This window comes from Symphalangus syndactylus, chromosome 10 (assembly GCF_028878055.3).
Source record: "Symphalangus syndactylus isolate Jambi chromosome 10, NHGRI_mSymSyn1-v2.1_pri, whole genome shotgun sequence".
In the NCBI taxonomy this organism is placed as follows: Eukaryota; Metazoa; Chordata; class Mammalia; order Primates; family Hylobatidae; genus Symphalangus; species Symphalangus syndactylus.
In genome coordinates this window covers 66746005-66773475 of record NC_072432.2, presented here as the reverse complement: position 1 = coordinate 66773475, position 27471 = coordinate 66746005, and the positions used below count along the sequence as shown (strand labels likewise).

Here is a 27471-nt window from a genome sequence, read left to right as displayed (position 1 = left end):
AAGGGGAACAACCTTTAACAGTGCAACAGATACTCCCCTATGCAAGAGCCAACACTGATACATGGATGTCACCTCCTTTTTTCTCTCACAGCTCCCACAACTGCAGCCATACTTGACCCCCTTGTTCTTTCTCTAAATCTCTCATTAAACATGAAGAAGTCAGCTTAAATGCCTAGTGTTCCATTATTGGAATGCTAAGCTTGTAGGAGTTATTTATATCCTACTGCTCAAGGTCATTGCCAAGGTCTGATTTTTTGCACACAAAAAATTTTTGGAATAAATAGGCTAAGAAGGAAAAGTCACAGATACATTTTTAAATGTCTATTACTTACAATATTCATTCCCTCATTCCAGAAAATCAGCTAAAATCTGATACATAGGAAGGAGGAACGAGATATGAAAATCCAAGTATGGAAAACGATCAACCTGTGGAAGCTCCCTGAAAGCCAGTATGAAACAGAGATTGTCCCAGTGGTAACTGGCTAAATCTAAGTTAGCCAGATTCCTAGGGTAAAGGGTTTCTTTGCCTCATGAGCCAGGATGCTGAGTAAATGGGAGAGACAGTGTAGAGTATTTTGGCTTTTCCATTTGACTTTTCCAGAATCCTAATTAAGGAGATTGCAGATTCCATATAAATGGATCATTCTGCAATTGGTTGCCAAAATATTTGCACCTGGATCCAAATGGTAACCGATGGTTCTTGTAGACCAAGCTTCCAATTGGGATTGATCATTTTCTTTTCTGTGAGCCTAAAGAAATTTACTTTTAATCTTGTTTATGGACTCTAACCTACCCTGCCAATATGCAATTATGAAAGTGCTTTTTAAATGTATTTATTTTCAAGTCTTTCTTTCGAAGCAGATGCTTATTAAAATAAGTAGGGAAAGTGTTATATACTTTTTAACTGTCCTTTTGATGCTGGTCTTTTGGGATTTTGAGAGCCAATGTGCTTTAATAGCTTGTCTTAGGGGAAAAAAAATTGAAATTCTAAAAGGAATTTAAATGAGCAGAATTGATGCTTATCCAAAACTTGAGAGCACCTACTAAAAGACTAAAAGTTCAGATTGCAATCCTATTTTAGTACACCCCTGGCCTTTATTATCCATCATTTATTTCATGAAGAAAGAGCCTTGAATATCTTTCCTCCTCAGTCTTTTTTTTTTTTTTTTTTTGAGACGGAGTCTCGCTCTGTCGCCCAGGCTGGAGTGCAGTGGCGCAGTCTCGGCTCACTGCAATCTCCGCCTCCCGGGTTCACGCCATTCTCCTGCCTCAGCCTCTCCGAGTAGCTGGGACTACAGGCGCCCGCCACCACGCCCGGCTAATTTCTTGTATTTTTAGTAGAGACGGGGTTTCACCGTGGTCTCGATCTCCTGACCTCCTGATCCGCCCGCCTCGGCCTCCCAAAGTGCTGGGATTACAAGCGTGAGCCACCGCGCCCGGCCTCCTCCTCGGTCTTTACTCCTTGTTTTTATGCAGAAAAGTGTGTTGCAAAAAGACCTTCAAACTCTCGTGACAGGAAGCTGATAAAATTGCATTAAAGAATCTAGCTCAAGAAGGGAAGCTTCTCAACACCATCCAAATAGTATCTGTAATTTCATATATGCTGCCTTTCCTCAAAAGCTAAGACAGATCAGACATTTCAGGTCACAGTTGAGAGTCACATCGTCTAACATTGGCAAGTACTATCTCACCTTGAATTCTGTGGCCACACAAGTCATCTGATTTTGATGGTTAGAAATGCTGTGTAAGAGAAGAAAGAATGCTGAACAAGGTCTTGCTACCAATTCTGCTTCTGATAACCTGGGCAAGTAACCTGGCATAGCAAGCTTCAGAGTCCCATCCAATATGAAAAGTATACCTATTATATGCCCTAGGATGTTTTAAAATGAAGAAATACAATGTAAGAAAATGTTCTTTCAGCTTTTTAGAACAACATAGTAATATAAACCTAGATTTTGTTAATAATTATTTACTAACATCTTCTTCCTTTTGAGAATGGATTCATTTGGCTTTATTGTTTAGGCCAAACGTCCTTTAGCCTGTTTTTGTTTTTGTTTTTTTAACTTTCATTTAAGTTCGGGGTACATGTGCAGGTTTGTTACATAGCTATATGTGTGTCATGGAGGGTTGTTTTAAAGATTACTTCATCACCCAAGTATTAAGCCAAGTACCCATTAGTTATTTTTCCTGATTCTCTTCCTCCTCCCACTCTCCACCCTCTAATAGGCCCCAGAGTGTGTTGTTCTCCTCTATGTGTCCATGTGTTCTCATCATTTAGCTCTCATTTATAAGTGAGAACATGCAATATTTGGTCTTCTGTTCCTGCATTAGTTTGCTAAGGATAATGACCTCCAGTTCCATCCATATCCCTATAAAGGGCAAGATCTCATTCCTTTTATGGCTGCATAGTATTCCATGGTGTATATGTACCACCTTTTCTTTATCCAGCCTATCATTGATGGGCAGTTAAGTTGATTCTATGTTTTTGCTATTGTGAATAGTGCTACAGTGAACATAGGTGTACATGTGTCTTTAAAATAGAAAAATTTGTATTCCACTGGGTATATACCCAGTAATGGGATGGCTGAGTCAAATGTTATTTCTGTCTCTAGGTCTTTGCGGAACTGCCACACTGTTTTCCACAATGGTTGAACTAATTTACACTCCCACCAACAGTGTATAAGTGTTCTTTTTTCTCTACAACCTCACCAGCATCTGTTATTTTTTGACATTTTAGTAATAGCCATTCTGACTGGTGTGAATAGTATCTCACTGTGGTTTTGATTTGCATTTCTCTAATGATCATTGATGTTGAGCTTTTTCTTCATATGATTATTGGCTGCATGCGTCTTCTTTTGAAAAGTTTCTGTTCATGTCCTTAGCCCACTTTTTAATAGGCTGTTTTTTTCTTGTAAATTTGTTTAAGTTCTTATAGATACTGGATATTAGGCCTTTGTCAGATTCATAGTTTGCAAAACTTTCCTTCCATACAGTGGGTTGTTTGTTTACTCTGTTGATAGTTTATTTTGCTGTGCAGAAGCTCTTTAGTTTAATTAAATTCCATTTGTCAATTTTTGCTTTTGTTGCAATTGCTTTTGGCATCTTTGTCATGAAATCTTTTCCCATGCCTGTGTCCTGAATGGTATTGCCTGCGTTGTCTTCTAGGGTTTTTATAGTCTTGGGTTTTACATTTAAGTATTTAATCCATCTTGAGTTAATTTTTTTATATTGCATAAGGAAGAGGTCCAGTTTCAATTTTCTGCTTATGATCAGCCAGTTATCCCAGTACTACTTATTGAATAGGGAATCCTTTCCCCATTGCTTCTTTTTGTCAGGTTTGTTGAAGATCACATAGTTGTAGGTGTGCAGTCTTATTTCTGGATTCTCTATTCTGATCCATAGGTCTATGTGTCAGTTTTTGTACCAGTACCATTCTGTTTTTGTTACTAGGGCCAGGTAGTATAGTTTGAAGTTGGGTAACATGATGCCTTCAGCCTTGTTCTTTTTGGCTATTTGGGCTCTTTTTGGTTTCATATAAATTTTAAAATAGTTTTTTCTATTTCTGTGAAGAATCTCAATGGTGGTTCAATAGGAATAACAGTGAATATATGAATTACTTTGAGCAGTATGGCCATTTTAACAATATTGATTCTTCTTATCCATGAGCATAGAATGTTTTTCCATTGTTTGTGTCATTTCTGTTTTCTTTAGCAGTGGTTTGTGGTTCTCTGTGTAGAGATCTTTCACCTTCCTGGTTAGCTGTATTCCCTAGGCATTTCTTCTTTTTGTGGCAATTGTGAATGGGAGTTTGTTCCTGATTGTTGTTAATATTTAGGAATGCTAGTGATTTTTGCACATTGGTTTTGTATCCTGGGACTTTGCTGAAGTTATTTATCAGCTTCAGAAGCTTTTGGGCTGAGACTGTGGGGTTTTCTAGATACAGGATCATGTCTGCAAACAGGGATAGTTTGACTTCCTGTCTTCCTGTTTGGATGCCCTTTGTTTCTTTCTCTTGCCTGATTGCCCTGGCCAGGATTTCCAATACTGTGTTGAATAGGAGTGGTGAGAGAGGGCATCCTTGTCTTGCACAAGTTTTCAGTGCTTCCAGGTTTTGCCCATTCAATATGATGTTGGCTGTGCGTTTGTCATATATGGCTCTTATTATTTTGAAGTATGTTCCTTCAATACCTAGTTTGTTGAGAGTTTTTTAACATGAATGGATGTTGAATTTTATCCAAAGACTTTCCTGCATCTATTGTGATAATCTGGTATTTTTTTCTTTAGTTCTGCTTATGTGATGAATCACATTTCTTGATTTGCATATGTTGAACCAACCTTGCATCCCAGGGATAAAGCCTACTTGATTGTGGTGGATTAGCTTTCTGATGTGCTTCAGCCTATTTTAATTCCCTCTGTGACCTGTAATGAAACAGAGAGAATAAGAACACAGATAATATGCACATGTACTTGCTTTACTGCTGAAATAGAGAAACTCTGGCAACAGCCAGCTTTAGTTTAACAGTTTTACAATCTAAAGTCTTGCAAGACCAGAGTGAATTCCAAAACTGACCAAATGTAGGACTCAAGCTAAATATTTTCTCTCTTTTAGTTGTTTCTCTTGTTTTTCTCTTGTTTTTTTCTTCCCCAATTTATCTGCTCTCATTCATTTTTAGTCATGAAATGCCCTCTTTCCTAACTTCCTTTATTGACAGTAAACAAATATTTTTGAGTTCCTGTTAAGAGCTACACTGGGTAGATTTTAGGGAAAAACAGTGAACAAGATAAGCTTCTTCTGTTCCTCCCTTATGGATCTCATATTCTAATGTCAGCTATCAAAACCTGTGTGTTTCTTCTTAAAGGTTTATGTAGGCAGGACTTGAAGCATGGCAAACTAAAAAGGCAAGCTAGTGGCTCAGAGGGACTGGAGTAGGGACCAAACAGTGGCTAGCAATTCAAATGTTAAATAAACTATGGGACCCTAAACAAACAAACGAACAAATAAAAACCCTGATGTGTTGTTTCATAATATTTCTATAAATTAGGAATATGCTCTAATAGTTTATTTTATAATACATAAAGCTTTGCAAAATAGGAAAAAGGCTTATCTGATAAAGAAAAATATTTTACTTATAGAATACTTTTTAAATACTGTTTTTTAATTGTCAGACACATAAAATTTTAAAAAAGGAACGAAATGTTTCCAAGAGGAAGGTTGGTTTAATAAATTAGGTTTTTCTTCAAGTGCCATCTTAAACCTATAAATGATGCCACATTATATGAAAATAATTTTTAAAATTAGATTAAATATTCATCTCCATTATATTTATATTATTTAGTACTGTCTCTTGTTTTCACACAATTTGCAAGGATAACCTTTCTCATACACTGTTGAAATTTCCAAAAGCTACAAATTATTTAAGTCTTAATTAGTAAAGCTTCAATATGGGAGATTTTCCTGTGCATTCTTAAGCCAGTGGTCAACTTAATCAATTATGAACAGCCCTTGTTCCACTAGACAAAATATATTGAGTACCTTGTAGTATCGGGGAAGTTTTATTTCTTTTTTTTTTTTGAAACCTGAAACAAATTTTAATACCATCTCTTTAAATATTCACCATCATCTCTTATCAGATTAGAGCACAGCAGATGTGTCCAAATCTTTGTTTTATCTAGGTGAAAGGTGAACACATATATAATAAATAAAAATTCATTGTGCCCTTATGTTGTTATTAACGACATTTTTACTGTATAACTCTGCTTTTAAAAATACTTAATTATGCATTTAAGGTCTTTTTCTATTTTAGTTTTATAGTATAAAATAATTGTCTTCTGCTTACAGCTAATATCTCAATATCTAATGACACCACACTGGCCCCAGAGTATTTGCCAACTATGTCTTCTACTGACATGGTAAGTGACTTACTATTTTAAATTACCTTCATACTGATTGCGTATCGTATACTTGTTTATAATACTTATAATATATGATGTCTTCTACCATTCAGCAATTCTGGCATGAACACATATGTAACAATTATTGACAGTGGAGGGGCGGGGAAAAAAAAGCCACTTTCCTTTGCTCTAGTCAGCACTTTTTTTTATTTGTCTTAAAAAAAGCCAATATTTATTCTATGACATGCTTTTTAAAACTTCTTACGAATTTAACTGCCACATCGCATTAATTGTAACCTCGAAATATTTTCACAAGGGAAAATGTGAGAAGTTGGAAAATAGAGCACAGTATCCTCTCTCTGTTTCTCGTATGGTTAAGAATTCTTACCAACCAAATGGTGCTGTGTTCTCTTCACTAAGAGTGATTGTAGCAGGACCTTTCCCCTGTCACTTAGAAAGGACTGTGCCTCTGTCACATGATATCCTTTCCCATGGCTGGTAACCAAGGATCTTTAGGAGACTGGAACTAAGCTTTAAAAATGAGCTGTTTTGCATGGAAGGTCACACACTGGAAGGAGGCTTTTGTGTTGGAGAAAAAGGGGAAAGTGCTGTTTCAGACTTCCAATTGTGCTCCTTCTATGCTGAACATGGAATCTTACCAAAGAATATCAATCTTTCAGTTATAAAGACAGAAGCCATAATACCTTGTATTGACAGAGTGCCCATCTCTCAGGAGACCCGGACATTTCTACAGATATTATGTAGTGAGTGCTCTAACATACCCTTTCAAAGATGATGTTTTGTATCTTTCCTGGGCAACTCTCACGTGACCCTCTTTTTTGTTTTTATATTCTATGGCTCTCTTGACTGCTTTTTTTGCTGTTAAAGTCTTCTCTGACTTTCCTCAAACTTACTTCTCTATTTCTTCCATGTTTGATGTTAGGTGTGTGAAAAAGTATGTGTATATGTTTCACCACATGCATACAGAAAGGAGTTCAACTTTCAGTCTTTCAACTGGTCAGCCTATTGCCTGAAAGGTCTTGCCTAAATACAGGGAAAACTACCTCCTTCTAGATTTGAAAGAATTTTATTCAAAATTCTTATAGTAAAAATATAATTAATAAACTATAATCTAATAATATATATTTTAATTAAAATGTAGTTAATATAATTAATAAAAACATAAGTTAATTTGCAATAAATATTAGTGAAACACTCACTTCCACTGACTTAAAAAAAGAAATTATCTAACTTCTTTTTGTAACTAATCAAGGGAATCATTAAAATTAATGAACTTTTAAGCCCTGTCTTTGGGCAAGTCCTGGCAGAGACTCCAGTAATTGATATGTATTAAAACAAAATGTCACAATAAGGTTCTTGAAAAAAAAAAATGGAAGTTCTGATTGACTTCTAGTATGACTGTGATAGAGACATAAAGGCATAATATCATTTAAACTTAACTGCTATTTATAGAACACCTACTAGAGACCACATGTGTTACACATATTCTCATCATTGTAGACCTTAATATGTACTATAACCATCAACATAAACTACCATGGTTAATTACTTTTATTTTATACACGAGAGAAACTGAAGCTCCAGAGGGTAAATCACCTTTCTTGCTTTAGGTCACATAGCCATATATTAGTAGAACAAAGATTTGAACTGAAGTCTGGGTGGTTCCTAGACTGGTGCCATTGCTAGTATACCATGATGCTTCAATGTACACAAATGGCAATGTTTACCCTTCCAGTTCCTATAGATGCCCCATATTCCAGGGCAGCAATCCCTTCATATGCGTCAGTTGCATACCTTAATTAAAATGTGAAGGTGCTATGTTCAGCACCTCTAGGGAAAGAAGTTAGGAGAAAAAATGTGTGTGTGTGTGTGTGTGTGTGTGTGGTCATGAAGGCCAACTTTTATTTTATCCTTCATTTCTCCTTTTTCATTTATATCAATACCTATATTTATATGTTGTGTATACACACACACATACAATATAGGTAAATGACTCAGAAATGAGTTTTAAACAAATATCATTTATTACCATCAATCATAATGATCAATTATTGAGGCGCCTACCAGGTGCCAGACTCTTCACAGTAATTGTCTATAATTCTCACAATCACTTTATGAGTTATTAGATGTTACCCCTATTTTATAGATTAAACAGAGATTTAGAAAAGTTAACTGACCTCCCAAAGACCATACATATTACAAGTATATGGTAAAATGAGGATTTGAACTCAGGGTTTTCTGCCTCTAGAATTTGCCTTATTTCTATTCTTTCAGGAAGCAGCATAGTGTTTTATGTAGAGGAACTCACAGATACTGAGTTCTTGTGTCAGACTGCCTGGTTCAAGTGCAGGGCTCCACGACTTAATAGGCTGTGGAACCTTCTCAGTTTCCCATCTGCAACACTGGGATGGTAATAGTACTTATCTCAAAGGTACTGTAAGTGTCAACTTAATAGATAGGCAGAACTTAGCATAGTGGATGGCATGTAGTCATCTCTCAGTCAATGTTAGGTATTGTTACTGTTCTTTCTAGATATTATCATTTGATTAGGTCATGCAGCCTCCATAACTCAGAAGTTTAATGGAGAGGGGAAATTGGGAACCCCATCTTCTGAGAGGCTACTGCGTCCTCCGTCTGCTTGGTCATGCTAGCCGGCTCTCCTATCCTGAACCTTTCCTAGGACACACAGTCATCAGGACTTAATTTTCCTTTTTTCATTTCAGCCATAATTAGATTGTGAGAGAAGGTACAGGAAAAGTGACATGCATCCCCTGGAGCCAGCAAAGCTTGCCCTCACAGGCCTTCAGTTCATCCTGTCAGATGAAGGAAGGTCTTTTCCCTTCAGCTTCACTAGCATGAAGACAAGCTTTCTTTTTCATGGTGGTAGGGATATGTTTCAGGGAAAAGAGCGGGAGAGTGGGGTATTAGAGCATTCAAACAAAGATTAGAACTCTAAGCTAACTATGTCTCAAGATAAAAAGGCAGGTTTTAAAATTTCCATTTATTGTTGGAATGGTGTCTTTATTTCTTCTCACTTTCTCCAATTTTTCTATAGATTTCTTGCTTGGTATATCACTTTAACTTGCAAACCAAGTTCCTTAAAAGGTTCCTGTAAACCTTTAAAACTAGCCACAACTTGTTCACACTGTATCTAGATAATGAGCATTAATAGCTGTTGGCTTACAGTTTCCAGCTCTCAGAGTGTGAGACACCAGATTTCAAAATCGAATGTCAGTTTCTTCTGAGGAAGTGATTGAAAGCATCAGTTAGTATTTTGTTTTTACACATCAGATTCCTTTTTTTTAAATTGAGGCATACCTTAAAATATACAGTTCTGAAGTATTCATTGAAATGAGTTTTGATGGTTGTAACCACTATCCAAACAAGATACAGGACATTTCCATCATACCAGAAGTTCCCATGGAATGCTGTATTTTGTCTGATACCCCAGGTTTCTTTTTGGAGGATCTTTCTTTGCCCACATACTCTGCCCCTAGCCTTCAGATGGCAGATACCTGAGCCCTTTCCAAAGTGGTTGAATGCCTCAGAGAAGTTTCTCTCAGCTCTGCTTCTCTGCCTCCCATCTTAAGAAAGTGGCTTCCTTACACTTAAGAGAGGCTCCATGTATCTAAGGGGGAACTCTTTTAGCTTTGCTGTCCAACCTCCAGTCTTCCATGTGTTACCCGTGCACTTGGCAAAGACCGTGAGAAAATTTGGTGAGCGGATGTAGACTTGATCTATGCCTAGGACTCCTCTGAATTCTGCTCTGTCACCGCAGTCTGCATGTAGCCATTAAAAATTCGCTAAATAGAAAAATTAATTGGGCATAATGTCACATACCTGTAGGGTTATAGTGAGCTACAATCATGCCACTGCACTCCAGACTGAGCAACAGAGTGAGACTATGTATTAATATCTTAAAAATAAATAAATAATAAAAAATGTTTGACTTTTTTCCTCATCTTAATGGTGAGTTTTTTAAAACTATGATTTTTATAGGGTATCTAGCTTGCTTTGGTTGTTAGGATGGGAGTGATGGCCTCTCACAATTTTCTGTAATCCTAATCACAAGCAGAATGACCAGTTCATCTTGATATCTTATAATGATACAGACAACTGTAACTCAAATGCATGCTGTAGATGATAAGGTAAGATTTCAGATTATTGCAAATCTGGCTCACCACTGTGGGGGCAAAACTCTAAATAAGTACATCAACAACTTAACCTTGAGGCTTTTATTAGTGGTATCACTCTCATTTATATTTTTAAAAGCACGTGTTTTATCAGTCAGTACTCAAAAGGGCTACAGCACGTCCTCAGACTACACCGTTTCATTATAACGTTGATGAAAAAAGAGAAATTGACTCTCAGGCTACTGCCTGTGTGGAGTTTGCATGTTCTCCTCATGTCTGCATGGGTTTTCACTAGGCACTCTGGTTTCCTTCCACATCCCAAACACATGCATATTAGGTTCATTGGCGTGTCTTAATTTCCCAGTCAGACTGAGTGTGGGTGTGTGTGTGAGTGCACCCTGTGATGGGATAGTGTCCTGTCTAGGGATAGTTCCTGACTTGCACCCTGAGCTGCCAGGATAGGCTCTGACCACTCACAACCCTAACCTGGAATGAGAATAATTATCTTACTTATTTTTACTAATCTTTCTTAAATGTATGTATAGCTCACATTTATTTTAGCATTTAATATTAGAAATGTTTTGATCTTTATTTAGAAGTTTGGTGATGTTTTTGTGACCAGGAATATGCCATAGGGACTTAACTCTTGTTTATAGTGATTAGCCTATGGTAAAATTGGTGGTTATACATCATTTTGCTTAAAGTTGCAGGTTCCATGAACCTATTGATGACACTGAGGATCTACTGTAATACAGAACCTTTAATTATTATTTTTATTATTATTATTATTATACTACCCAGAGATGCTGTTAATCATGGGACTAAGAACCTTCCTGATGATTCTAGGAATTAACATTCATTTCATGGGAAATGGCATGTCATATTAATATTCTTGTGCAAAGCATCCTTGTGATTTTCTCCCACTGAGAAAGTCAAGTGTAAAAACCATTCTGTCCTTAAATCTCCTTGAAGATTACACATTCCTACTTTTAAAAGTATTACGTAAAATTTTAAATATGCACTAAAATAGAAAAATGCAGTGAAGCCCCATATACGCATCACCTAGCCTCAATGGCTTTGAACATTTTGTCCATCCTGTCTCATATTATCCCTCACTTTTTCCTTTAGGGAGGATACTGTGGTCTTTTAAATTTTAAAATAAATCCTTTGGTATGCATTCTACTTTTAAGAATTGCGAGCAGATCCACTCAGTATAACAGGGTAATTCTCTTGAAAAAGATATCTCAAAAAATAGATTGAAATCTCTTTTCATGAGATTTACCACAGTTAAGAACCTCAGCAACTTGATCATTTTCTTTAAATCTTTTCTCCCAGTACCCATTTACCTAAACAATCTGCTTCCGCCCATCTGGTCTATTCACTCTTAGATCCTCCACAAAGGTGAGCATTCAGTACATCTTTAAAGCTGAATGAAGCATTGTATGTCCCCATATCAGCATCTTTGCTCATGATGTCTGTCTCTCTCTAATACTTTACCTCTTTTTTGCTGCCAGTGCAGAAAGAAATGCACATCTAAAATTTGTCACTTTTATTCCCTTTTGTTACAGTTTTGCTGTCCTTCTATTCTTACTCCTGCTGCCCTTTGAATATGAGAGTTCTGCAAAAACCAGCCCTTCTTTTAGGGCTTAGTTTAAATTTTGTTTTCTCTGTACTCAATGAAGATGATTATTCCCTCTTCTGACCATCTGATCCTCATACCACTCATTTAGATACTTCCCTTTACTGGGTTATATTATTAGTTAATATTTAAGTTAACATACTTTATTTCTCTAGGGGAAGTTTTAAAAGTTGTTTTATTTATCTTTATTGCACCTGTAAAGGTTACATTAGTTCATTCATGCACTTAGGTCCCAGTGCATTTTCTATTTTCCTGTGGCCACATTTTTCTATTTTCTAGATATGACTGTTACTCAAAATATTCTATATCTAATTGAAATAGTGTTGCCAGATTTAGCAAACAAAAATAAAACATGCCCAGTTAAAGATGAATTTTAAATAAATATTGAATAATTTTTAGTATAAATATGTCCTAAATGTTACGTATGAAACACTTATACTGAAAATACTATTTGTTGTTTACCTGAAATTCAAATGTAACTGGGCATCCTACATTTTACCCAGCAACTCTAAATTGAAAGTTTATTTTAATTTAATTTTGTCCTCCAGATAAAAAGAGTAGATAAATTGGTAGATATCTTCCTTGAATATGTCATATACTCCAGATGTGATGACAGATTTCATTTGTTCAATCAACAATGATTTCTTCAGTGCCTAATGTATCCCAAATTGAATTCTGCTACTGTCTTACTCTGCTCTTTTCTTTTTTTTCCTTGTTGATGCACAGTCCCTTTGGTCCTCAGGCACTATATATTTATCATTTTTAGCTTTTATCCATCCTCAGTCCAAACAGTTAATAAGTCCTTGTGCATTTTTCTCTCTCTCTCTCACTCTCTCGCTTCCTCCCTCCCTCTCTCTTCCTCCCTCCCTCTCTCTCTCTCCTTTCTCCATTCTCGCATTTCCCATCAATCTCTTTTCCTTTTCATCCCCATAACCAGATTATTTCTCATCCACCGTAAACACCTCAAAAGTTTTTGCCAACCCCAAAGAACTTGCCTTAACATTGCAATTTGCATATTCTAACCTATTCTTTTGTTATTGTATTTCTTGAAAAAATAGTCTGTAATTGCTATTGCAATTTTTTCACTCCCACGCATTTCTCAGCTCATTGTACTTCTTTTACCCATCACCCTGACGACTTTTTCATAGTGTTTTGTGGTATCTTCACTTCCATAGTGGATACCCTAGATGTTTTACACTCTTTTTTCCTGCACATTTTTCGCTTGTAGTTTTATTGTCTTACTACTCCAATGATCAGCTCTTTCCTGATGACTCCTAAATAGATGTCTCTAAAGTTGACATCTCTCCTAGATCCAGGTCTCAGACCCACTAGGTATCTCTGAATATTTTCAAACTTACAACAGTGAATATTGAGGAAGCTACAATATGATTGTAATAAAACATTACAAGCATCATAAGGAAAACAGATAATGTGCTAAGAGAATTCTAACAGGCAGAAAGGACTTCTGAGATTGTGTTCCCATTTGTCTTGTTCTTTGTTTTCTTCAGAGACAGGATTTTGCTCTGTTGCCCAGGCTGGCATATAGCGGCACAATCATAGCTCACTGTAACATCAAACTCCTTGGCTCAAGTGATCCTCCTGCTTCAGTCTCCAGAGTAGCTAGGACCACAGGCACGCACCACTTAGCCTGGCTAATTAAAAAAAATTTAATGGAGATGAGGTCTTGCTATGTTGCCCAGGCTAGTCTCAAATTCCCGGTTTCAAGTGATCCTCCCGCCTTGGCCTCCCTAAGTGCTGGGATTACAGATGTGAGCCACCATGCCAGGACTGTCTTGTTCTTAAAGTTCTGATTTAACCATTTAAACAGTATGTGTAGAATTTTGCATAGGAAATAAAGATCAAAACCATAGAGATGTGAGAACCACTTGTAAGGGCTAGAGGGCAGTAGCAGTGAGATGAGTTAAGGGTCTCCTGCATTAAGGCCAGAGGAGACAATAGTGGCTTGAACATCGAGGGTAGCAGTGGTCATAGGTAAGTTTGTTCGTGAAATGGACCCCGCCTGAAGTTTTATGGAATTAACCTTCACTGACATCAGCTTATGTGGAATAATAACATTGAAATAATACAGATAACATAGATGTATTTTTAGTGATATCTAAATGGAATTATTTATTAGCTAGAATTTAAGTTTTATGGGAGTAGGAAACTTTGTATTCTGAAATGCCAAATATGCAGACATATATGCATGCCACCTGCAGTTTTTATACTGAAGTCCTTAACAAAAGGTGGTATTTGGAGACTCAAGTTTCCGGATAATGATACAAAGAATCATTAGAGGCTTACAAAATACTGATCATTTGGCATTTTAAGTTGATGTAAGCAAGAAGACGTGTCTGTCACTTCATGTACATCTGTATAGTCTTCACCTCAACCTGAATCTCTGTAAGCAAATCAATAGAACTTCCTGTCAGGATTGCCTTAATGCAACTTATCTGTGGGCAACTCTAGTTATAGAGAATTCTGCTGGTATTAAAGTGCTGAAGTGAAATTATGTTACATTTTGCTGACTTTAAAACAAAGAAACCTGTTAGCTATTATGACTTCTAAACTTTAAATGTATGCTCCTATAAACATCCATATGCAGAAATCTCAAAAACAAAATGAGATATGATTAATCACCTTTCAGAAGCAGAGTTTGATAAAAGCAAGAATGCAGTTCAGCTGTTTACAAGTTGAAGCTTCTATAGGAAAAATATTTCAGGGAAATATATAGTTTGTTTTTTATTGACTTATGTAAGCACTTTACCTTTTGAGCTCTATAAAAAATTGAACTCTTTCTGAGCAGAGATTCTTCTTTTATGACTATATTACTCATATCATCAAAATTCATTGAATAGTAGAAGACATTGATGATGTGTTTGGTGTGAGGTAGAACTCTTGTCTGCAAAGGACAGGAGAAATTTATCTTTCCACATTTATTTGCAAGGTGTTTTCAAATAACTCTTCTGATAGCATATCACATATCCATTAGCCCTGGACCTAAGAGGAGTAAGTTATGGGTATTTAGAATGTTTCTAAGCTGAGACACCCAGTCCCTTCCACCCAACCACATTGGCATCCATTTAGATAGGTACAATTTTGAAAATCTCTCCCCAGAAAAAAGCCAGATTGTCACAGTGTGCAAGAAAGTGTTGTGCATAGCAAAAGAAACTTAAAGGATATTTAAGAAGATTCAAATATCAGTATAAGGGCGATCTGTGCAGAAATTTTGTTAAGCAAGGGGTTGAGCAACCAGGAGACTGCTCATCACATAAAATGTTCAGGCAGAGAATGAATGTTCATCTTTCAGGACTATTGAATACTAAGGGTGATAAATCTGATTAAATCATCCAAGTTTCCTCCAAACTCTGATATTTTAGAAAAAGTTTCTTAGGCTTAGAGGCCATTAACTTTTGGTTGACTGGTAATTCAAGTAAGTCGGCTGTTATAGAAGCAGATTCAGATATAGGGATTTGGGGTGCATGTGACTTTATTGAGACAGTGGTTACAATAAAAACAGATTGAGAGAAGCAGTATAAGACAGGGAAGGAGTTAAACAAGGATATGGTTTCAGCTGAGTTTTGCTTCAGCCTGATCCCATGGGAGCTCTGGAGCATAAATTGTGCATAGAATTGCTCTCACCTGGAGACGAAGAGGGTATAGTTTTAGACTCCGGTTAGTATTGGTTAGTAATCGGCTATGAGAGGGCACTACATTGCAGGTGAGGTGGCTCTTAAATGGCTAATGGCAGTTCTCTAGAGAAGAAGACAGCTGTGAATTAAGAGCAGATATTACTCAGAGCAGCTGGGGGATGGGTGTGCTGGCCCTATCTACTATGCTGGCAAAAGGATTCTCCGATGTATTAGAAACAAAAAATTGGAACAAGAGTGAGCTGCTAGAGGGAAGCACAGCACTGACTCCACAACAGCCATACATGAAAACTGACCATATGTTTGAGGCCATGTAACATGGAGATGGATATTCCATACACAACTACATAGCCTTAAAGGCATCACAGCACATACAAAGAAGAGATGCTCATAATGCTGACCTACAGTCAAGAAGAAAAAAAATCTATACTTTATTAGAATATGCAATTGAAAAAGCAGGGACCATCCACATTTTTATAGTTAATTGCTTAAATCACCAGTTCCTAGTTATTTAGAAAAGAAACAGAATACTTGTGAAAGTGCTCCGTGAGTAGTTAATCTATTACAACTTTTACAGCATTAACCATAGGGCCATCAGGTAGATACATAAGAAGCTATGCCTTACAAAGGTAAGTACTTCTTGAAAAAGAAAAGTGTTTTAGAGAGTCTTACATTTTGAGACTTAGAATATTAATGTGTCTCAGTTTACTCTCAGGAAGGCATGCAGGAAAGAAGTACTTTGTGGTTTCTGTTGAACAAATGGGCGATTTTAAGGCTGTTGCCCAAACTAGGTAACAAATTGCATCATTCTCATTGTATTTTCAATAATTGCCACCCTCTTGGCCCATCTTATCTGTTATTCCATGAACACCTCATCAAGTTTCACCCTCCAGTGCTTATTTTCAGACTGTTTTACAGAAACTTTTGGTGTAATTCCTATATAGCTCATCAAGTATCAAACGCTGCTTTTTATATGTCAATGTTCTCTAGAAAAATTTTAATGTTTTTCTTCTTCAGTACCATAATACTACCTTTGACTGGGCATTTTTGTCGAAGAAGGAGTGTTTGAAATATGGAGGAAACCTCGTCGGGAACAACTGTAATTTTGTTCCTGATATCACACTCATGTCTTTTATCCTCTTCTTGGGAACCTACACCTCTTCCATGGCTCTGAAAAAATTCAAAACTAGTCCTTATTTTCCAACCACAGTAAGTACCTGAGCTTTAAATCATTTTCGTTGGATTTATACTGTATCAACAATAATACAACTTTACAAGGTGAAAAAGGCACCTGTAATTCAACGTGTCCAATATAATTTTGTGCGTTTTAAAAATTACACTTCCATCTTTGTTCATGTGCATACTTATTAACATAAGTCTAGTCAAGCTTTGGAAAACCTTCCAAGGACTTTCTCACATAATTCTGTCATATACCTCTCATAATTCTGAATGTGCTGAAAGGAAAAAAAATGAGATGAATTATATCTAAAAATGCATGAGTGAAGAAAAATACCTTTTAAATTCATAGTGTTTAAGTACATAATCAAAAACTCTTCTTGTTTATCAGGAATTTCCATGTTGTAGAATTTCTTCAGCAGCTGTACATTTGAGTATTTTAGTACTTGAATTATGGGCTGTAGGAGTAAACTTAAATTGTGTTGTTACACAAGTATTGGTATAAGATATGACTGTCATATGAGCCAAACTTTCGTTCCCATAATGATGAATGCCATAGTACAGAGAAACAGATAATTAAACTGGGTTGTGCAAACATCCTGTCTCCCACTAAAATGCCTGAGTGAGCTTAGTCCAAACTGTGGGTTCATGGAGATACTGTAAGAAAAGACTAATATTTAGTTAATGGCATTTTGTTTTTTTGCCTGCAGAATCAAACTAAGATAATCCTTTGCTTTACAGTTCAGTTCTTAGTGTTTAGGATGTCAGTATTTCTTAGGCAATCTTGATTACACCTGATTTATATCAGTGACCTGCTCTGTACAGCTGACGTCTCATGAAACAGCTCTTCTTGCATGATATGTAAAAGGAATGGGAGAATTTTAGAATATGAGATGCACTTGATGAAATTCCTTTTTCCAACTCCTAGGAAATGAAAATATATTTACTTTCACCTAGAAAATTTTTGACTCTCTGATTCTTCTTACAAAATTGAAAATAAATGGAGGGGTTGATAATGAAATGTCTAGAAGTAGATAGCCCAAGGAATGAAAAGTTTCCACAAAGTGAAATGTAGAAAGAAGCATTCAACTTAGTCTGCTTAACATGGGCATTACAAGCTGGTGATCCACAGGCAGAAAGAATTCAACCCACAGCCATTCTTTGTTTAGCCCACAGTGTGTATACACACAAAAACACACACACTCTCTCTCTCTCTCTCTTACTTGAGGCTTTTGGTAGAATCTGTACTTTGCAGATAGTTATTATTTTCCCAGCTCTCTATTGTCTAAGAATTGGCTGTTTCATGCATTCAGATTAACTGCCTGTTCTTAAAGACACTGAGAAATGTGCTTTCTTGATACACCTCATCAACTGTATGAGTTTTGTGTAGAACAGATTCCTGGATAAAAGTCTTTGAGGACAATTTTTTTTTCTCTTGAGGTTTTTCCTTCTTAATTAGTAATTTATTGGGCATCTTGGATTTTGTTTGTTTGTATTTTTGGCTTATACTTTGTAAATCATCACCACCTGCCAAAGTCTGATATAATTTAAGTATAGTAAGTGGAAAATTTGTGAAGTACTTATAAGTCATAATTTGCAAAATAAACTAGTTTCAACTTTGAGATGAATGGAGGTCCTTTTCCTAAGTTTTAAAATCTTAATTGACCAATAATAATGTAAACTATGGAGTACAATGTGACATATATGTATGTTGTGGAATGATTAAATCAAGCTAATTAACATATCCATTACTTCACATACTTATTTTTTGTGATGAGAACATTTAAAACCTACTCTTTTAGCCATTTTAAAATATACAACTCATTATTATTAGCTATAGTCATCATGCTGTGCAGTGGATCTCAAAGACATATTCCTCCTGTCTGATACTTTGTACCCTTTGGCCAATATCCTCCCATTCCCCGCCTCCAGTAGGCACCATTGTACTGTCTACTTATATGAGTTTGACATTGTAGGTTTCACGTATAAGTGAGATCATGTAGTATTTGTCTTTCTGTGCTTGGCTGATTTCACTTCACATAATGTCTTCCAGGTTTATCCAAATTATTGCTAATGACAGAATTTCCTTTGTTTTATGGCTGGATAGTATTCCAGTGTTTATATGTGCCACATTTTCTTTATTCATCTGTTGATGAACACTTAGGCTGATTCCATATCTTGGCTATTGTGAATAATGCTACAAAGAACATGAGAGTGTTGACATATCTTTGAGATCATGATTTCATTTCTTTTGGATACATACACAGAAGTAGGGTTGCTGGATCGTATAGTAGTTCTGGTTTTTATTTTTTGGGGGAAACTTTCATACTGTTTTCTGTAATGGCTGTTCTAATTTACATTCCCACCAACAGTGTACAAGGGTTACCTTTTCTCCACATCATCACCAACACTTATCTTTTGTCTTTTTGATAATAACCATTCCAACAGGTGTGAGGTCATATCTCATTGTGGATGTAATTTGTAGTTCCCTGATACTTCATGATGTTGAGCATTTTTTCATTTATCTTTTGGCCATTTATATTTCTTCTTTTGCAAAACATCTATTCAGGTCCTCTGTCTATTTATTAGGTGAGTTTTTTGTTTTCTTATTATTGAGTTGTTTGAGTTCCTTATATATTTTGGATATTAACCTCTTATCAGATGTATGGTTTGCAAATATATTCTCCAATTCCACAGGTTGTCTCTTCACTCTGTTGATTATTTTCTTTGCTGTTCGGTTTTAGTTTGATGCAATCCTGTTTGTCTATGTTTGCTTTTGTTGTCAAAAAATAACCTTATGTTGAAGTGTAATGTTAGGCTATTTGATATTAACAATAATCTTTGCCCAAACTAATGTCATGGAGCTTTTCCTTTATATTTTCTTTTAATAGTTTTACAGTTTCAGGACTTATATTTAAGTCTTTAATCCCTGGCTATTTTCTCTTTTTTTGTATTTTTAGTAGAGATAGGGTTTCACCACCTTGGCCAGGCTGGTCTTGAACTCCTGACCTCATGATCCATTCGCCTTGGCCTCCCAAAGTGCTGGGATTACAGGTGTGAGCCACCCTGCCTGGCCTTAATCCATTTTGAATTGATTATTTTATATGATATGAGATGAGGGTCTAATTTCATTATTCTGCATGTTGATATCTAGTTCTCCTAGCACTATCTATTGAAGAGACTGCTGTTACCCCATTGTGTGTTCTTGGCATCTTTGTTGAAAATCAGTTGGCCATAAATGCATGGATTTGTTCCTGGACTCTATTCTATCCCATTGGTCTACATGACTGTTTTTCTACCAGTACCATGCTGTTTTGATTACTGTAGTTTTGTAGTAGATTAGTGTGATGCTTCCAGCTTTCTTCTTTTCACTCAAGACTGGTTTGGCTATTTGGGGTCTTTTGTGATTTGATACAAATTTTAGGATTACTTTTTCTATTTGTGTAAAACATATCATTGGAATTTGAATGGGGTTTGCTTTGAATCAGTAGATTGCTTTGGTAGTATGGACTTTTTAATAATACCAATTCTTCAAATTCATGAATACAGGATAGCTTTCCATTTACTCCTGTCTTATTCAATATCTTTCATCAATTCTTTATAATTTTCAAAGTATAGCACATTCACCTCCCTGGTTAAATTTATTCTTAAGTATTTTATTCTTTTGTCGCTATTGTAAGTGGGATTGTGATTTTTTTTCAGATAGGTTGTTGTTGGTCTATAGAAACACTACTGAATTGTATGTTGATTTTATATTCTGCAACTTTACTTAATTATTTTATTACTTCTAAAATATTTTTTGGTGGAGTCTTTATGTAAGATCATGTTGTCTGCTAACAGAGACAATTTAACTTCTTCCTTTCCTGCCCTTCATAGGTTGTATGTGTCTAGGAATTTACCCATTTCTTCTAGGTTATTTAGTTTGTTGTTGTATAATTGTTCATAAGTATCTCTTAGAGTTTTTTTTATTTCTTTGTTATCAGGTGTAATGTCTCTTTTTAATCACTGAATTTATTTATTTCAGTCTTCTTTTTCTTTTAGCCTAGCTATTGGTTTGTTGGTTTTGCTTATCGTTATTTATTTTTATTTTTAATTTAATTAATTAGTTGATATTTTTTGTTTGTTTGTTTGTTTTGAGACAGAGTCCCTCTCTGTCACCCAGGCTGGAGTGTAGTGGCGCCATCTCAGCTCACTGCAACCTCTGCCTCCGAGGTTCAAGCGATTCTCCTGCCTCAGCCTCCCAGGTAGCTGGGACTACAGGGGCGTGCCACCATGGGACCTGGCTAATTTTTTGTATTTTTAGTAGAGATGGGGTTTCACCATAATAGCCAGATGGTCTTGATCTCCTGACCTTGTGATCTGCCTGCCTCGGCCTCTCAAAGTGCTGGGATTACAGGCATGAGCCACCACGCCCGGCCTATTTTATTTTATTTTCGAGATGGAGTCTTGCTCTGTTGCCCAGGCTAGAGAGCAGTGGTGCCATCCCAGCTGACTGTAACCTCAGCCTCCTGGGTTCAAGGGATTCTCGTGCCTCAACCTCCTGAGTAACTGGGATTACAGGTACGTGCCACCACGCCCAACTAATTTTTGTATTTTTTGTGGAGACGAGGTTTGACCATGTTGACCAGACTCATCTTGAACTCTTGATCTCAAGTGATCCACCCGCCTCGGCCTCCCAAAGTGCTGGGATTGCTGGCATGAGCCACTATACCCCGGCTGATTTTGTTTATCTTTAAAGAAACCCCAACTTTTAGTTTTGTTAATTTTTTTTTTACTTGTTTTAGTCTTTATTTCTTCTTTGAGTTTTATTATTTCCTTCTTTCTAGGAAATAATAAAATTTTTGAGTTTAGTTTGTTTTTGTCTTTCTAGCTCCTTGACATGCTTCCTTAGGCTGTTTATTAGAAATCTTCTTTCGATGTAGTCATTTATTGCTATAAATTTCACTCTTAGAACTGCTTTTGTTGTGTCCCATGGGTTTTGGTATGATATATTTCCATTCTCATTTGTCTCAAATTTATTAATTTCATTTTTAATTTGTTTACTTACACATTGGTTATTTAGTAGCATACATATATTCAGGAGCATAAACTTCCATGTGTTTGTGAAGGTTTCAAAGTTTTCCTTATTGTTGATTTATAGTTTTATATTGTGGTCAGAAAAGATACTTGATATGATCTCTGTTTTCTTAAATTTTCTAAGAGTAGTTTTGTAGCCTAGCATATGATCTGTTCTGGAGAATGTTACAAATGCAGTTGAGAAGAATGTGTATTCTGTAGCAGTTGGATGGAATATTCTGTAAAGGTCTGTTAGGTCCATTTGATACATGGTGCAACTGAAGTCCAGTGTTCCTTGTTGATTTTCCACATAGATGATCTGTCCATTGTTGAAAATGGGGTATTGAAATTTACTATTACTGTATTTTCTTCTGTTTCTCCCTTTAGATAGAATAATAATATTTGCTTTATATATTTGGGTACTCAGTGATTAGGTGCATATAGATTTATAATTGTTTTATTGAATCGATTCTTTTATTATTATATAGTGACTTTCTTTGTCACTTTTTACAGTTTTTGACTTAAGTGTATTTTATATGGATACCTCTGATCACTTTTGGTTCCCATTTGCACGGAGTATCTTTTTCCATCCTTTCATTTTCAGTCTGTTTGTCCTTAATAGTGAGGGGATCTCTAGTAGGCAAACTATAGTTTGGTCTTTTTTTTTTCATCCATTCATTCCCTCTGTATCTTTTCATTGGAGAACTTAATTTCATTTACATTCAAGGATTTTATTGATAGGTAAGGACTTACTCCTATCATTTTGTTAATTGTACTTTAATTATTTTAATATCCTTTGTTCTTTTCTTCCTCTCTTGTTTACCTCTGTGGTTTGGTGCTAAGCTTTGTTTCTTTTCCCTTTCTCATGTGTTTATCTGCTGTAATTTCTATCTTTGTGGTTGCCATGGGGCTAACATAATGAGTCTTGTAATTATAATACTCTATTTTAAGCTGATAACAACTTAACTTTGGTCACGTTAAAATACTTTAGACTTTTTTGCTCCCTCCCACAATTTATATGTTTGTTACCTTAATTTACTTTCTTATCTACTGTGTGTTTCTTAGTCACTAATTATGGCTTTTCTTGTTTTCAACCATTTTGAGTTTAAACCTTCATACTAGAGATTGAAAGATTTACGTAGCACCATTATAATTCTGCGTTTGATTATGAATTTACCTCTACTGGTGAGTTTTATACTTTCATGTATTTTCGTGATAATAAATATCATCCTTTTGTTTACAGTTGTAGCTCTTAAGCATTTTTTATAAGACTGATCTAGCAATAATGAATTCCCTCAGCTTTTGCTTGTCTGGAAAGATCTTTATTATAGCTTTTCTGGATGCGGTATTGGCTAACAGTTGGTTTTTGTTTCCACACTTTGAATATATTATACCATTCTCTCCTGACTGGCAAGATTTCTGCTGAGAAATCTGTTAATTGTCTAATGGAGATTCTCTTCTATGTGACTTGATGCTTTTCTCTTGCAGCTTATAGAATTCTCTCTTTGTCTTTAGCTTTTGACAGTTTGAGTATTAATATGCCTTGGAGAGCATTGTTTAGGGCTCAGTCCAGTTGGGAACTTTTGAACTTCTTGGATCAGGACATCCATATTTCTCCCAAGACTTTGAAGTTTTCAGTCATTATTTTGTTAAATAGGTTTTCTGTTATTTTATTTGTCTCTTCTTTCACTTTCACACATATAATGCAAAGATTTATTCACTTAATTCTTTTTTTTTTTTTTTTTGAGGCGGAGTCTCGCTCTGCCGCCCAGGCTGGAGTGCAGTGGCGCAATCTCGGCTCACTGCAAGCTCCGCCTCCCAGGTTCACGCCATTCTCCTGCCTCAGCCTCTCCGAGTAGCTGGGACTACAGGCGCCCGCCACCACGCCCGGCTGATTTTTTTTTTATATTTTTAGTAGAGACAGGGTTTCACCGTGGTCTCGATCTCCTGACCTCGTGATCCGCCCGCCTCGGCCTCCCAAAGTGCTGGGATTACAAGCGTCAGCCACCGCGCCCGGCCTTATTCACTTAATTCTTATTTATTTTTTCCTCAGACTTGACTGGGCTAATTCGAAAGATGTCTTCAAGTTCAGGAACTCTTTCATCTTCTTGATCTAGTCTGTTGTTGATGCTATCAATTGTATTTTTTTTTATTTCTTTCACTAAATTCTTCGCCGCCAAGATTTCTGTTTGATTCTTTTTTATGATGTCTTTCACTTTTTTGAATTTTTCATTCAGATCATGAATTATTTTTCTGGTTTCACTGAATTGTTTGTATTCTATAGTATCTCTCTGAGCTTCTTTAAGATCATTATTTTGAATTCCTTTTGATCTATTTTATAAATATTGTTTTTTTGGACCTCCTACTGAAGACTTACTGTGTTTCATGGGGGGTGTTATTATTATTTTTCTTTTTTGCTTTTTTTGTATTTTTTTTTAAATATCCAACCTTTATTCTAATTCAGGGTACATATACAGGATGTGCAGGTTTGTTACATAGGTAAATTTGTGCCATGGTGGTTTGCTGCACAGATCATTCCATCACCCAAGTATTAAGCCTGGCATCCACTAGCTTTTCTTCCTGATTCTCTCCCTCTTCCCACCTCCCCCTCCCAACAGACCCCAGAGTGTGTTGTTTTTCTGAATGTATCCCTGTGTTCTCATCATTTAACTCCCACTTATAAGTGAGAAGATGCGGTATTTGGTTTTCTGTTCCCGCATTAGTTTGCTAAGGATAAATTGCCCCTGGCTCCATCCATGTCCCTGCAAAGGACATGATCTTGTTCCGTTTTATGGCTGCATAGTATTTCATGGTGTATATGTACCATATTGTCTTTATCCAGTCTATGACTGATGGGCTTTTAGGTTGATTCCATGCCTTTGATATTGTGAATAGTGCTGCAATGAATATATGTATGAATGTGTCTTTATAATTGAACAATTTATATTCCTTTGGGTATATATCCAGTAATGGATATATAAAACTTTATATATAAAATGGATATATATAAAACTTAAAATATATCCAGTAATGGATATATACCCAAAGGCTTTTTCTCCACAACTTTGCCAGCATCTGTTATTTTTTGACTTTTTGATAATAGCCATTCTGACTGGTGTGAGAGAGTATCTCATTGCAGTTTTGATTTGCATTTCTGTAATGATTAGTGATGTCGAGGTTTTTTTTTTTCATATGTTTGCTGGCCACATGTATGTCTTGTTTTGAGAAGTGTCTTTTCATGTCCTCTGCCCACTTTTTAATGGGTTTTTTTGTTTTTTTCTTGTAAATTTGTTTAAGTTCCTTATAGTTGCTGGATATTAGACCTTTATCAGATACACAGTTTGCAAAAATTTTCTTCCATTCTGTAGGTTGTCTGTTCACAATGATGACCATTTCTTTTGCTGGGCAGAAGCTCTTTAGTTTAATTAGATTCTGTTTGTTAATTTTTGCTTTTTTTGCAATTGCTTTTGGTGTCTTCATCATGAAATCTTTGCCCATGCCTGTGTCCTGAACGGTATTGCCTAGATTTTTTTCTAGGGTTCTTATGGTTTGGGGTTTTACAATTAACTATTTAATCCATCTTGAGTTAGTTTGTGTATATGGTGTAAGGAAGAGGTCAAGTTTCAATTTTCTACATACGCTAGCTAGTTCTCTTGGCACCATTTATTAAATGGGAAATTACTTCACCATTATTTGTTTTTGCCAGGTTTGTCAAAGATCAGATGGTTGTAGGTGTGTGGTCTTATTTCTTGATTTTCTATTCAGTTCCATTGGTCTATGTGTCTGTTTTTGTACCAGTACCATGCTGTTTGGTTTCTGTAGTCCTGTAGTTTGAAGTCAGGTAGCGTGATGCCTCTAGCATTGTTCTTTTTGCTTAGGATTGCATTGGCTATTTGGGCTCTTTTTTGGTTTCATATGAATTTTAAAATAGTTTTTTCTAATTCTGTGAAGAATATCAATAGTATTTTACTTGGAATAGCATTAGATCTTCAAATTGCTTTGGGCAGTATGGCCATTTTAACATTTTAACATATTGGTTCTTCCTATTCATGAGCATGGAATGCTTTTCCATTTGTTTCTGTCATCTGTGATTTCCTTGAGTGGTGGTTTGTAGTTCTTATTGAAGAGGTCCTTCACTTCCATCATTAGCTGTATTCCTAGATATTTTATTCTTTTTGTGGCAGTTGTGAATGGGAGTTCATTTGTGATTTGACTTTCAACTTGCCTGTTATTGGTTTAAAGTAATGCTAGTGAGTTTTGCACATTGATTTTGTGTCCTGAGACTTAGCTGAAGTTGCTTAGCAGCTCAAGAACCTTTGGGGCTGAGATGATGGGGTTTTCTAGATACAGTTTTATATAATCTGCAAACTAGGTAGTTTGACTCCCAGTTTGGAAAACACATTTCAGGATATCATCCAGGAGAACTTCCCCAACCTAGCTAGACAGGCCAATATTCAAATTTTGGAAATGCAGAGAACCTCAGCAAGATACTTCACAAGAAGATCGTCCTCAAGACACATAATCATCAGATTCTCCAAGGTTGAAACGAAAGAAAAAATGTTTAGGGCAGCCAGAGAGAAAGGCTAGATCACCTACAAAGGGAAGCCCATGAGACCAACAGTGGGCCTCTCAGTGAAAATCCTACAAGCCAGAAGAGATTGGGGGCCACTATTTAACATCTTAAAGAAAAGAAAATTGAACCTAGAATATTGTATCTCCCCAAACTAAGCTTCATAAGCAAAGGAGAAATCAAATTATTTTCAGGCAAGCAAATGCTGAGGAAATTCATTACGACCAGACCTGCTTTACAGGAGCTCTTGAAGGAAGCACTAAATATGGAAAGGAAAAACCCTTACCAGCCACTACAAAAGCACACTGAAGTACGCAGGCCAGTGACACCATAAGGTGACCACATAAAAAAGTCTGCAAAATAACCAGCTAATATCACGATGACAGGCTCAAATCCATACATAGCAATTCTAACCTTACATGTAAATGGGCTAAATGCCCCAATTAAAAGACACAGAGTGGAAAGCTGCATAACAAACCAAGACTCATTTGTATTCTGTCTTCAAGAGACCATTTTCACATGCAAAGACACACATAGGCTTAAAATAAAAGGATGGAGGAAAATTTACCAAACAAATGGAAAACAGAAAAAAGCATGGGTTGCAATCCTAGTTTCTGACAAAACAGACTTCAAACCAACAAAGATGAAAAAAGACAAAAGGTATTACATAATGGTAAAGGGTTCAATTCAACAAGAAGAGCTAACTGTCCTAAATAGAAATGCATCCAATAAGGGAGCACCAAGATTTATAAAGCAAGTTATTAGAGACCTTCAAGTGACATAGACTCCCACACAATAATGGTGCAAGACTTTAATACCCCACTGACAATATTAGACATATCATCAAGAGAGAAAATTAACAAAGGTATTCAAGACCTGAACTCAGCTCTGCATCAGGTAGACTTGATAGATATTTACAGAACTCTCTGCCCCAAAACAACAGAATATACTTTCTTCTCATCACCACACAGCACTTACTTTAAAATTGATCACATAATCGGAAGTTAAACACTCTTCAGCAGATGCAAAGGAACTGAAATCATAACAGTCTCTCGGACCACAGTGTAATCAAATTAGAACTCAGGATTAAGAAATTCACTCAAAACCGTAAAACTTCATGGAAATTGAACAACCTGCTCCTGAATGACTTTTGGGAAAATAATGAAATTTAAGCACAAATCAGGAAGTTCTCTGAAACCAATCAGAACAAAGAGACAATGTACCAGAATCACTGGGATGTAGCTAAAACAGTGTTAAGAGGGAATTTTATAGCACTAAAAGCCCACATCAAGAAGCTAGAAAGATCTCAAGTTAACAAGCTAACATCACAGCTGA

General features: G+C 36.1%; 1 protein-coding gene across 6 annotated transcripts in view; it reads left to right on the top strand.

The window, feature by feature from the left end:
• The window catches only part of SLC4A4 (solute carrier family 4 member 4), a 491407-nt gene that overhangs the window by 399109 nt on the left and 64827 nt on the right, over nt 1-27471 (top strand). For all 6 annotated transcript variants that reach the window (XM_055297381.2, XM_055297379.2, XM_055297378.2 and 3 more), the window contains 2 exons: nt 5840-5910; nt 16353-16544. In XM_055297381.2, the coding sequence (XP_055153356.1) occupies nt 5840-5910; nt 16353-16544 (263 nt within the window). The remainder of the gene's footprint in view (nt 1-5839; nt 5911-16352; nt 16545-27471) is intronic.